Here is a 14,285-nt window from a genome sequence, read left to right on the forward strand (position 1 = left end):
TTGGTTGCCTGTGCTTGTGTGGTGTTTCTCAAGAAACTTTTGCCCAGACAAATGTTCTGGAAACTTTAAATCTATGAATCTACAAAACTATGAAATTATGAAACTCAAACTGTGAAACTACAAAAAGTTGCATGACATGTCATGAAATAAACAGTTTCATAGTTTGATGTCATAGATTTAAGTCTTTAATTCATTTTGATTTGATTTTAGTTAGTTGATATTGTGAGAAATAAGGATCTAGTTTCATTCTTCTGCATATACATATCTAGTTTTCCTAATTCCTGAAGAGACTGTCTTTTCCACAGTGTATGTTCTTGGCATCTTTGTCAAAATCAATTCACTGTAGGTGTGCAAATTTGTTTTTGAATTCTGTTTTATGTTCCATTTGTGTATGTGCCTATTGTTATGCCAGTGCCCTGCTGTTTTGCCTGCTACGTTCTGTAATATAATTTGAAGTCAAGTAATGTGATTTCTCCAGTTTGTTCTATTTGCTTAGGATGGCTTTGGCTCTTCTGAGTCTTTTGTGGTTTCTGATAAATTATAGGATTGTTTTTTCTATTTCTGTGAAGAACATTGTCGAGATTTTGACAGAGATTGCACTGGATGTGTATATTGCTTTGAGTAGCGTATTTAACAATATTGATTCTTTTAATCCATTAACATGGAATATCTTTATTTGGTATCCACTTCAATTTCTTTCATCAGTATTTTACATTTTTCAGTATACAGATCTTTTATGGTTAAGTTATTCCTAGGTATTTAAATATATGTGTGGCTATTTTAAGTGGTATTACTTTTAAAATTTTTTTCACATTGTTTACTGTTGACATATGGAAATGTTAGTGATTTTTTATATGTTGATTTGTTATCCTGTAACTTTACTGAATTTGTTTATCAGTTTTAACAATTTTCTTGTGGAGTCTTTAAGTTTTTTAAAATAGAAGATTTTGTCATCTGCAAACAAGTAAAATTTGACTTTTTTTCTTTCCAATTTGGATGTTCTTTAGACCTTTCCTTTGTTTAATTGCTCTAGCTAGGACTTCTATTATTATGTTGAACAACAGTGAGAGAAAGTGGGTGTTCTTGTTGTGTTCCAGATCTCAGAAAAAGAGACTTTCAGGTTTTCCCCACTCAGTATGATACTAGCTGTGGGTATGTTGTATATGCCTTTTATTATGTTGAAGTATGTCCATTCTATAACAAGCTTTTTTCAGAGATTTTAATATAAAAGAAATGTTTAATATTACCAAATGCTTTTTAATTATCAAGTGAAATAATCATATGTTTTTTATCCTTTATTCTGTTGATATGATGTAATACATTGGTTGATTTCTGTATGTTTAAACATCCTTACATCCCAGGGATACATTCTACTTGGTCATAATAAACGGATATTTCAAATCTATTGTTGAATTTGGTGTTCTAGTATTTAATTGAGAATTTTTGCATTAATATTTATTAGAGATATTGGCCTGCAGTTTTTGTTTTTGATGTGTCTTTGTCTCATTTTTGACATCAGTAATACTAGCTTTGTAAAGTGAGCTTGGAAGTATTTTGTTCTCTTCTATGAAATAATTTGAATAGGATTGCTATTAATTCTTCTTTAAACATTTGGTAGAATTCAGCAGTTAAACCATTGGATCCTGCACTTTTCTTTACTGGGAGCCTTTTTGTTATGGCTTTGATCTTGTTACTTGTTTTTGCCCTGTTCAGTTTTTGGATTTCTTCTTGGTTCAGTCTTGGTAGGTTGTATGTATCAAGGAATTTGTCCATTTCTTCTAAATTTTCCAATTTATTGGCATATGGTTGCTCATAGTAGCAAATAATGATCCTTGGAATTCCTGCAGTATCAGTTTTAATATCTTTTTTCATTTCTGATTATATTTATTTAGATATTCTTTTTTACTCTTTGTCTGAATGTCAATTTTGTTTAACTTATCAAAAAATCAACTTTTTGTTTTATCTTTTGTATAGTTTTTTTAATATCAATTTTATTAATTTCCGCTCTGACCTTTATTATCTTTTTTCTTCTACTAATTTTGGGTGTAGTTCACTCTTGTTTTTCTAGTTGTTTAAGATTCATTGTTAGATAGTTTCTTTGAAGTTTTTTCTCCTGTGGCGTAGGCACTTATAACTACAAACTTCCCTGTTAGTACTGCTTTTCCTGTATCCCATAGATTTTGGTATGTTGTGTTTCCATTATCATTTGTTTAAGAGTTTTTTCAAGATTATTTTTAATTCCTTCATTGCCCACTGGTCATATAGGAGCATATTGTTTAATTTCCATGTAATTTGTATTGTTTCCAAAATTTCTGTTGTTATTGATTTCTAGTTATTTTATTTTGTCCAGAGAAGATGCTTGACATTATTTCATGTTCTTTCAATGTTTTAAGACTTGTTTTATGACTTAACATATGGTCTACCCTTGAGAATAATTCATGTGTTGAGAAAAAGAATGTATTCTGCAGCTCTGGGATGAAATTTTCTGTGAATATCTATTAGATTCATTTGGACTATAGTAGAGATTAAGTCTGATGTTGATTTTTTGTCTGGAAGATTTGTCCATAATGAAAGTGAGGTGTTGAAGTCTCCAGCTATTATTGTATTAGGGCCTATATCTCTCTTTAGCTCTAATAATAGTTCCTTTATATATTGGAGTGCTCCAGTGTTGGGTGCATATGTTTTCAAAATTCTTGTATCTTCTTGCTGAGTTGGCCGCTTTGTCGTTATGTAATGACCTTGTTTTTGTCTCCTTACAGTGTTGTCTTACAATTTATTTTTTCTGATATAATCATAGTGACTCCTGCTCTTTTTTAGTTTCCCTTGGCATGGAATATGTTTTCCCATCCCTTTATTTTTAGTCTATGTGTGTCTTTATAAGTGAAGTGTGTTTCTTAAAGACAATAGATCATCCTATACAGCCTGTGAAACCATGAACTAATTAAACCTCTTTTCTTTATAAATTACCCCATCTTTGATTCTTTTTTATAGTAGTGAGATAACTGAATAATAAGAACAATTTAATCCATTTACATTTAATGCTATTATTGATTAGCAGAGACATACTCCCACCATTTTGTTACTTGTTTTCTGGTTGTTCTGTGGTCTTTTCATCCTTCTTTCTTTCTTCCTTTCTTCTCAAGTGAAGGTGATTTTCTCTGGTAATATATTTTTGCTTTTTATTTTTTATGTATCTATTGTATGTTTTTTGATTTGAGGTTACCATGAGGCTTGCAAATACTATCTTATAACTCATTATTTTTAACCTAATAACAATTTAACACTACTTACATGAACAAGCAAAAATAAAAGTAATAAAAAATCTACGCCTTAACTTTTTATCTCCATGCTTTTCACTTTTTGTTGTTTCTATTGATAGCTTACTGTACCATGTCTTGAAAAGTTGTTGGAGTTATTATTTTTGATTGGCTCATCATTTAGTGTTTCTACTTAGAATAATAGTTCACATACCACAGTTTTGGTGTTATGACATTGTGTTATGCTGCATATTTAGTATTACCAGTGAGTTTTGTACCTTTAGGTGATTATTTATTGTTCAATAATGTTCTTTTCTTTCCATTTGAAGCACTTCCTTTAGCATGTCTTGTAGGATGGGTCTGGTAATTATGAAATTCCTTAGCTTTTGTTTGTCTCGCTAACTCTCCATTTCTTCTTCATGTTTGAAAGATATTTTTATTGGATATACTATTCTAGGGTAAAAGCGTTTTTTTTTTTTTTCCTTCAGCACTTTAAATATGTCATGCCACTCGTGCCTGTAAGGTTTTCAGTAAAAATTCTGCTGCCAGAATTTTGGAGCTCCACTCTATCTTAATTGTTTCTATTATCTTGCTGCTTTTTGGATCTTTTTTTTTAATCTTGGAACTTTGAGAGTTTGATTATTAAATGCTTTGAGGTAGTCTTCTTTGGATTATATCTGCTTGGTGTTCTATAACCTTCTTATACTTGGATATATCCTTCTCTAAGTTTGAGAAGTTCTCTGGTATTATCCCTTTGAATATACTTTCTACCCCATCTCTTTCTCTACCTCCTCTTTAGGGCCCATAACAGATATGCTCTTTTGGGTCTATTTTCCACTTTCTGTAGGCTTGTTTTATTGTTTTATATCCTTTTTTTCATCTCCTCTGTGTATTTTCAAAAAACCTGTCTTCGAGTTCACTAATTCTTTGTTTTGCTTGATAAATTCTGCTATTAAAGGATTCTTATTCATTCTTCAGTATACCAATTGTATTTCTCAGCTACAGAATTTCTGCTTCATTCTTTTCAATTATTTCAATGTCCTTGTTAAATTTATCTGATAAAATTCTGAATTCCTTCTTTGTGTTATCTTGAATTTCTATGAGTTTCCTCAAAATAGCTACTTTGAATTCTCTGTTTGAAAGGTCACATACCTGTTTCTCCAGGAATGGTTCCTTGTGCCTTATTTAGTTCATTTGGTGAGGTCATGTTTTCCTGGATGGTGTTGATGTTAGTAGATATTTGTCTGTCTGGGCATTGAAGAGCAAAATATTGTAGTCTTGGCTGTTTGGGCATATTTGCAGCCATCCTTCTTGGGAAATGTTTCCAGGCATTTGAAAGAACTTGATTATTGTGATGTAAGCTGTGTCTGCTTTAGGGAGCACCCCAAGCCCAGTAAAGCTGAGGTTTTTGCAGACTCGTAGAGGTACCGCCTTGATGGTCTTGAACAACATCCAGGAGAATTCTCTGGATTTCCAGGCAGAGATTCTTGTTCTCTTGCTTAATTTCTCCCAAACATAGTCAGTCTCTCTGTTCTAAGCCAACTAAATCTAGGTTTGGAGTGGCATAAGCACCTCTGTGGCCTCCAGAACTATGACTACATTGGGTTACACCTGAAGCCAGCACATTTATGAGTCTTGCCCAAGGTCTGCTATAATTACTCCCTGACTACTGCCTATGTTTGCTCAAGGCCATGGGGCTCTACAATCAGCAGGCAGCAAAGCCAGCAAGGCCTGTGTCCTTCCTTTCAGGGTGGTGAGGTCCCCCAGGCCCCATGTGGGTCCAAAGGTGACATCTAGGAGTCAGAGACTAGAGCCAAAACCCATAAAAGCTACCTGGTGTTCTATCATATTGTGGCTGATGTGGCACTCAAACCACAAGACAGTCTTTCCCACTCTTGCCTCGCATTTCCAAATACAGGGGAGCCTCAACCCATAGCCACAACCACTTCAGGCCCACAGGGAGTACTGCTAGACTACTGCCAATGTTTCCTTAAGGCCCAAGGGCACTTTAATCAGCTCCTATTGAATTCTGCCTGACCTGGGATTCAACCTTCAGGACAGTGGGCTCCCCTCTGGCTGAGGGCAGGTTCAGAAATGCTATCCAAGAGTCAAGTCCTGGAATCAGGGACCTCAAGAGTCTGCTTAGTGTGTTAACCCCTGTGATCTCTCTGGTATCTGAAGCCAGAAAGACTTGGAGGCTCATCCAAGGCTCTCAGTGTAGTACCTGGGCATCAATATTATTGTTTGCTGTTGACTAATAAGAAACATACCAGTCTGATGATTGATTTTTAATTTTACCAAAGCCATTTATGCATAAAGTTGTAAAAATAAGATTATATCAAAAATCTCATATTGAAAATGAGTTTTTCTCTGCTTGTTATTACTGCTTTCCAGAGGCAAGCATTTACAACTCTTTTTAGCTATTTCTTCTATTTACCTCCATATTTCTAATACTTTTAAGTAGAGGTTGATCCTGTGATCCTGCTAGTTTTTATTTCTGGCATACTTCATTTTATTAAACTTCACTTTATTGAACTTTCACTTTTGGTGTGTTTTTGTTTGTTTTTTCAAATTGAAAGTTTGTGGCAATCCTGCATCAAACAAGTCTATTGACATCATTTTTTCAAAAATATGTGCTCACTTTATGTCTCTGTGTCACATTTTGCTAATTCTCACAATATTTCAGACTTATTCATTATTATTGTATCTGTGATGGTGACCTGTGGTTAGTGATCTTTGATGTTACTATTGTAATAGATTTAACTTGCCACTATCCATGCTCATATAATATGTGGAACTTAGTCAATAAAGTTGTGTGTGTTCTGAATGCTCCACCAACCAGCTGTTGCTACATCTCTCTCCATCCCCTTGGGCCTTCCTATGTCCTGAGATGGAACAACATAGAAATTAAGCCAATTAATAACCTTACAATGACCTCTAGGTGTTTGAGTGAGTGAGTCACACATCTCTCATTTTAAATCAAATTTTAGAAATGATTAAGTTTAGTGAGGAAGGAATATCAAGAGCCAAGGTAAGTCAAAACTAAGCATCTTGCATTCAGCAGTTAGCCAAGTTGTGAATGCAAAAGAAAGTACTTGAAGATAATTAAGAGTACTACTTCAGTGAACACACAAACAATAACAAAGTGAAACAGACTTATTGCTAATATGGAGAAAACTTCAGTAGCCTGGATAGAAGAACAAAGCAGCCACAATGTTCCCTTAGGCCAAATCTAATCTAGAGCAAGGCCCTAACTCTCTGTCATTCTATGATGACTAAGAGACATGGGAAAGCTGCAAAAGAAAAAAAGCTGTAGAATTTGCTTCATGGGGTTTAAAAAGAGAAGCTGGTTTCATAACCTAAGTACAAAGTGAAGAAGCAAGTGCTGATGTAGGAAGGTGCAGCAAATGATCCAGGAAATCTAGCTAAGATAAGTATGAGAGTGGCTACATTAGTCAAAGTCAATTTTTCCTAATACGTTACCCTAAGTCCAATGGAAACTTAACACATAATGTAATATGTTGTTTGACAATCACAGCTTGCAAATATTGGAATGTCTTTATTTCTTCTACAATACTTAAATGTATTCTAAATTTACTTAAACAAGATAATTGTTAATTATACATTGATAAAGTCTATGAAATATATAATTTTATGTGAGTAACAGATATTATCATAGCATACATCCAGGCTAGACTTCAGGCCTTAGTATTATAGTTCAAACTGTGTGTTTGTTTGTTTAATAAAATAGACACTAGGCATTTCTCTTTACTTAGGATATGAATCTAGCTCCCCCTTTTTAACCTCTACCTGTATGATACTCATTTGTTTTATTAAGAATTACAATTACCTGAACAAGTATTTTTTCTTTTATTACATGATAACCATGTCTCTCACTTTAAATTTGTATGGATCATATAGTCTAACCTTAACCACAAATACATAGCTATAACGTAACAATGAGTACTCTCATTTTTTTCTACATATAGTTTGTTTTATTATAAATTCATAGGCTTATTTTTATACTTCCACCATAAAGGATGTGGAAATTCTTAGTGAAAGGACCAGGAACTCCTCAAAAATAACATCTTACCGAATCAATGCAATGCTGTTTGGAAACATAGAAGCAGAAGTGGCTTTTCTTCTCCCCTTAATAATGTGTTTCACTATCTGCCCCAGCAGAAGGGACAAAATGTTTATTGTTATTTAAGGATTCTAAGTTTGCTTCATCCATGACACTTCCATTTTCTGATACATTGATATCTTTCTCTTGATATTTTTTCTTCATGGCATAAATTAATATAATATATAAAACAAGTGATGAGACTCTTAACATTGAAGACAAGCCCAAGTAGACCCATCTGTGGAAATAGACAAAATAAAACAATAAATCATTTTAAATTGTGTGTAATAACTTACAACATTTTCTCCAGTATCCAGATCCTAAAGAAAAAAAATCATAAATAAAATATTAAGATAATAATTCTAATAATTCTCTTTATTGGGGCATGATGATATATTTTATTATTGTAATAGGGTTATGAAGCCATAGAAACTATGCTCTAGTTGCCTCTGGCCTTCTTCATAGAACGAGAAAAATATACAACTCAAGCCCTCTTAAGCCATCCTGCCCCACCTACAGCTAGGAGGAGAAACTGAGAAGTATGTTTGAAATTTATAATCCAGAGGTTACTGGATTATAACTAATATAATAAAACCTAAATATAGGCCTGTAGAAAGCTACCCTTTCTCCAGCACCTTACACCATATTAATAAGGGCTTATCAAAGCAGTTCCTTTTACACAATGCATTATGCTTAGCTGTAATGAAAAAAATTGCCAGTCATACCAAAAGTGAAAAAAAAAAAAAACATAGATTGAAAAGAATAAGTAAGCTTTAAACCAGATCTAGATATGTCAGGGACGTGGAAATTTTCAAAATGGAATTTAAAACAACTATGAGTAATATGTTAAGTGTTCTAATCAATAAGGTAGATAGCATTCAGTAACAGATGGGCAATGTAAGTATAAAAATAAAAATTTTAAGAACCCAAGAAAAATGCTAAAAATAAAAAATTCTGTAGCAGAAATAAAGAATGCCTTTGATCGGCTTATTAATAGATAGAACACAGCTGATGAAGACTCTCTAATTTGAGGATATATCAATGAAAACCTCCAAAACTGAAAAGCAAAGAGAAACAAGACTAAAAAGTAAACCAATTGAAATTATATATCAATTTTGAGACAATTATATAAGTGTGTGTAATAGAAAGGTTAGAAGGAAAACAAAGAGAAAAGGAGCAAAAGAAATATTTTTAAAAAATAATTACTGGCCAGGTGCAGTGGCTCACGCCTGTAATCCCAGCACTTTGGGAGGCTGAGGCAGGCAGATCATGAGGTCAGGAGTTAGAGACCAGCCTGACCAACATGGTGAAACCCCGTCTATACTAAAAATACAAAAACTAGCTGGGTGTGGTGGTAGGCGCCTGTTATCCCAGCTACTCAGGAGGCTAGGCAGAAGAATCACTTGAACTTGGGAGTCAGGGGTTGCAGTGAGCCAAGATCATGCCATTGCACTCCAGCCTGGGCAACAGAGTGAGACTCCATCTCAAAAAAACTAAGAATTTCTCTTAAATTAATGTCAGACACTATATCACAGATTCAAGAAACTTAGAAAATGCTAAGAATTTGTCCTTTGAGTTACAAACAATTCAACTACACTTCCTATTTTTAAATATACAAATAAGTTATTATTGACCAGAAAAACTACATGTAGGTGTGTTATTTTCAAATTACACAAAGTCAAAGATAAAGAAAACTTTATCCTGAAACTAACCAGAGGGTAAAACAAATTTTATCTATAGGGGAAAAAATATGTCAGACTTCTCTTCAGAAACCATGCAAGCAAGAAGAGAGTGGAGTGAAATATTTAAAGTCTTAAGAGAAAAAAATCAGCAACTTAAAATTCTGTACTCTGTGAAATTCTTTTAAAAGTAAAGTAGAAATAAACACATCCTCAGACAAACAACAATTGAAGAAATGTTTTTCCAGTACATCTTCCTTGTAAGAAATGTTAAGAGAAGCTTTTTAGAGAGACTCATATAGGTCAGAAACTTGATATACATAAAGAAAGGTAACATAAAAATTTGTAATTACATAGTCATATAAAATCAGAGTCATATAAACTATTTAGTTAGGAACACAACAGAAGAAAAAAGAATAGAAGACAAAAATAGGATCAAAGAACATGTATAACAAATAGAAAATAGTAAAATTATGATCAACATTAGTCTAACAACATCAGTATTCACTTTTAATGTCAATGATCTAAATCCAGCAATTAAAAGACTGAGTTTGTTAAAGGATTAAAAAGAAGAAACCAACTATATGTAGTCTCTAAGAGATCTACTTTAAAGATGTATAGATTAAAAGTAATTAGATGGAGGAAGATATATCATGCTACCACTGAAAAAAAAAAAAAAAGGCAAGTTCGTTTCAAGATGGCTGACCAGGGACATCAAATTACAGTTCTCCTCAGAAAGAAGATCAAAGTTACTGGTGAATAAGGAAGTTCCAAATGAAAAACTGAGGAAAGAGAGCCAGGAACTGTTAAAGTGCCCAGAAGAAGAAGCTGTGGTGCAGTAAAGAAAAGCAGTAAAACCTGGCAATAATCAGCCCCCAGAGAATCATGTGAAAATGTAGCTAAAAGTGATTCTCTGCTCCCCTCACATCTCTGTTAATCTGCTGACCACCAAATTGTTGGGAATTTCCTCTGCCCTCTTGACCCAGGGTAATGCTATTGGTGGCAATTTGGGAACTCCCCAGGGATAGACAACTAGGTGGCCAGCCTGCACAGGTACGGCTGCATCACCTTCCTATCTAAAGGAAGGATGTGCCACACTGTTTGTGCATCTATAGTATGCCACTGACCTTCCTGAGGATTCTCCATCTTTGAGTCACCACATCACCAAATTCCTGGCAAACATATCCAACAAACTTCTCTGACTCTGGCAGGCACAGGGGTCAGTGGACTTTGGGGAAACAGCAAGACCTCTGGAGATCTAACCCTATGTGATCTTTCCTTAAGAGAGTGGGGACTGTAGCCAACTATAGCTTCCCTTGGGACAAAGACAACATGGGCACAACACCAATTACTAAAGGAGGCAGTATCAACACTCAGGAATGAATCTGGATAGAGGGTAATTTCCCACCCTCTCCACCGTACACTGTTGTGGACACAGCAGTGGTTCTTCCTGCTGAAGACTGTTATGTATGAACTCAGATAAAGCATCTTTTATGTTTTTTGCAGGAATTACAGCCCAGATAAAAGTGAGCCTGCACTGCTTGGGCTTATATGAAGGGCGGGGTCCAGCTACCCCTCCCTACACATAACAGTAGTATCCTGGCAATGGAGGACAAACAGATCATGGAGTTGCCTGCTCTGGACTTGGGAAAGAGGCTCCACCCTGAACCCATTTTTATGATAGTCACTGGAGGGGCATGCCTGCAGCCTGCAGCCTGCAGCTGCACTGCAGCTAGCCCCCAAGATAAGATTCCTAAGACCTCCATACCCTCAGCCACATAAAAGATGGTGTGTCAGATCATACATCCAATACATCGTAACAACAAGTAACATCTAAGAAAACCACTGCACAGAATCTATCCACAAACCAACAGACCCCTATTAAGCCGTGGCCTTATGAAACCCAGAAATGAGGACAAACCATCATACACAACATACACCACAGTCATATCCTCAAGGGAAGAAATAATAAAAAATTTAAAATGTCCTATTCAAACAACAGAAAATTCAAAATAACAAATGTCAGCTTCCTCAAATGAGAAGAAATCAGCACAAGAACTCTGGCAGAACAAATAGCCAGAATAGCTTGACAACTCCAGAGGGTCACACAAGCTCTCTAGCAATGGATATTAATCATATTGAAAAGTTTGAAATGACAGATAAAGAATTCAAAATTTAAATTGCAAGAAAACTTAAGAAGATCCAAGAGGAAGTTGAAAACCAATAAATGAAACCAGAAAAACAATTTAGGATATGAAAGCTGAGATGGATGTATTAAGAAAAAAACCAGTAGAACTTCTGGAATTAAAAAATTTACCAGAAGAATTCCAAAATACATTTGGAAACTTTGACAATAAATTAGACTAAGCATAAAAAATAGTTAAAGATCTTTGTGATAGTTAATAATGAGTGTCAACTTGATTGTATTAGAGGATGCAAAGTATTGATCGTGGGTGTGTCTGTGAGGGTGTTGCCAAAGGAGATTAACAATCGAGTCAGTGGGCTGGGAAAGGCAGACCCACCGTTAATCTGATTGGGCACCATCTAATTAGCTGCCAGCATGGCCAGAATATAAAACATGAAAAGACTAGACTGGCTTAGCCTCCCAGCCTACATCTTCCTCCTGTGCTGGTGCTTCCTGCCCTCAAACATCAAACTCCAAGTTTTTCAGCTTTGGGATTTGGACTGGCTTCCTTGCTCGTCAGCTTGCAGATGGCCTGTTGTAAGACCTTGTGATCATGTGAGTTAATACTCCTTAATACACTTCCACATATAATATATATATATATGATGTATTTATGAGATATATATATGATCATGTGAGTTAATACTCCTTAATATGCTCCTATATATATATAAATCATATTTTATATGTTCTTTTAGTACTATATATATAATATGATATATAGGATATATAATCTAGATATATATCATATGATATATATAATCTATATATATCATATGATATATATAATCTATATATATCATATGATATATATAATCTCTCTATATATCTTTTTTATATATATTTTATATATGTATTCTATTAGTTCTATCCCTCTAGATAACCCTGACTAATAAAATCTTGAAACTGGTCTTTCAAATTAACACAGTCATAAAAAAATAAAGAAAATAGAAGGTAAAAAAAACGAGTGCTGCCTTTGAGAAACATGGAGTTATTTAAAGCAACAAGACCTACGAATTATTAGCATTAATGAGAGAAAAGAAAAAGTAAGCAACTTAGAAAACACAGTTGTGGGAATAATTCAGAAATTAAAAAATAATCTTGCTACAGAGCTTCACATCCATATACAAGAAATTCAGAGAACACCTATGAGGTACTATACAAAACAACCATTCTAGAGGAATATAGTCATCAGATTGCCTAAGTTCAACATGAATGAACAAATCTTAAAGGCAGCTAGAGAAAAGGGCCAAATTATTTATGAAGGAAATACCATTAGACTAAAGTTGAACTTCCCAGCAGACACATTACAAGCTAGAAGAGATTGGGGGCCTATTGTTAGACTTACAAAAGAATAATAATAATAATGACAGCCAAGAACTTCATAACTTCCCAAATGAAGATCTGTAAATAAAGTAGAAAGAAAGTATTTCCCAGACCAGTAAATGCTAAGGAAATAAGTCACCACCAGATCAGTTTTAGAAAAAATGCTCAAAGGAGTTCAAAACAGTAAAAAAAAAGACCAATACTTGTTACCATAAAAGCACACATAATTACAAAGCCTACAGATCCTATTAAGTAACTATACAATTGCAACTATAAAGCAACTAGCTAACAACAGTATGAGAGGTACAAAATCTCACATATCAATATGCACTTTGAATGTAAATTGCCTAAATGCTCCATATAAGAGACATACAGTAGCAAAATGGATTAAAAAAAAAAAAAGGCAACCTTCTGCTGCCCTTAAGGAATCCATCTCATATGTAAGGACACCCATAGACTTAAAGTAAAAGGATGAAGAAAGATCTATCTTTCAAATGGAAAGCAAAAATAAGCTGAAATTCCTCTCTTTGTATCAAATAAAACAGACCTTAAACAAACAACGGTTAAAAAAAAAAACCAAATAAGTGCATTATACAATGATAAAGCATTTAATTCAACAAGATTTAACTAATCTAAATATATTCACACTCAATACTGAATCAATCATATTTATAAAACAAATACTACCAGACCCAAGCAAAGAGATAGAAAGTAGTACAATGAGTAATAAACTTCCACACCAGACTGACAGCATGAGGCAGGCACATCATCAAGGCCAAAAGCTAAAAAAAAAAAAAAAAAAAAAATTCAACTTGAACTAGACTCTTTACCAACTGGATATAATAGATCTCTAGAGAATACTTCACCCAAAAATCAGAGAAAATGCATTTTTTTATCTGTTCATAAAACATTCTCTAAAACTAACCACATTCTAAGTCATAAGTCACAATAAATTTTTTTAAAAATCAGAGTTATAACAAACATCTTCATGAACCACAGTGGAATAAAAATAGAAATAAGTATCAAGAGCAACTCTCGAAACTACACAATTAGAAGAAACCTATATAACTTGGTCCTGAATTACTTTTGGGTAAATAAAATTAGGGCAGAACACAATTTTTTTGTTTTAAACAAATGAAAATCGAGACAAAGTATTTTAAAACCTCTAGGATATAGCTTAAACAGCGTAAAGTGGAAAGTTTATTGCACTAAATGCTTCTGAAATTTTCACTGCAAAACTATAACTGAGACTGAAAGAGAGCTGACCTAACCAACTCCATCTTGCTTCTATCCTCCAAGCTGTTCCTGTTGATTTCTGCGTGTAAGCTGAACTAATTCTGGGAGAAATTTAGTTTATAGCTTCAAGTTTAAAACCAAGACAGTAACAGTCCTTTCCCAAAACAAACCAGCTTCTTGCCTGGGAAACAGACTACCTTTGTAGGACTAAAAAATTAGCCACAAGATTAGAAATTACGATTTAGGAGTAATGCATCTGGAGGCTACAAGATTCTGACTCTAACCAAATTGCTCCTGAGGATAACAGCACTATTGTAAAACCTAAGATCAATACCTGATGTATTTTGCAGATCCTGAATTTCACAGATGAGCTCACACCACCCGGATTGATAAACTGGCTTATCTCATCCTGTGGCCCCCTCCCAGGATGAGACTCAGCGCAAGAGGACAGTATCAACTCCCTATGATTTCATCTCTGA

The 14,285-nt window shown here is 34.2% G+C and overlaps 1 protein-coding gene across 1 annotated transcript in view; it reads right to left on the bottom strand.

Moving 5' to 3' along the window:
- Positions 1-6,796: 6,796 nt before the first annotated feature.
- The window catches only part of SLCO1B1 (solute carrier organic anion transporter family member 1B1), a 101,652-nt gene continuing 94,163 nt past the window's right edge, over positions 6,797-14,285 (bottom strand). The window contains exon 15 of the mRNA XM_055280433.2: positions 6,797-7,618. Within this exon, the coding sequence (XP_055136408.2) occupies positions 7,408-7,618 (211 nt within the window). The 3' untranslated portion in view covers positions 6,797-7,407. The remainder of the gene's footprint in view (positions 7,619-14,285) is intronic.

Source organism: Symphalangus syndactylus, chromosome 5 (assembly GCF_028878055.3).
Source record: "Symphalangus syndactylus isolate Jambi chromosome 5, NHGRI_mSymSyn1-v2.1_pri, whole genome shotgun sequence".
NCBI lineage: Eukaryota > Metazoa > Chordata > Mammalia > Primates > Hylobatidae > Symphalangus > Symphalangus syndactylus.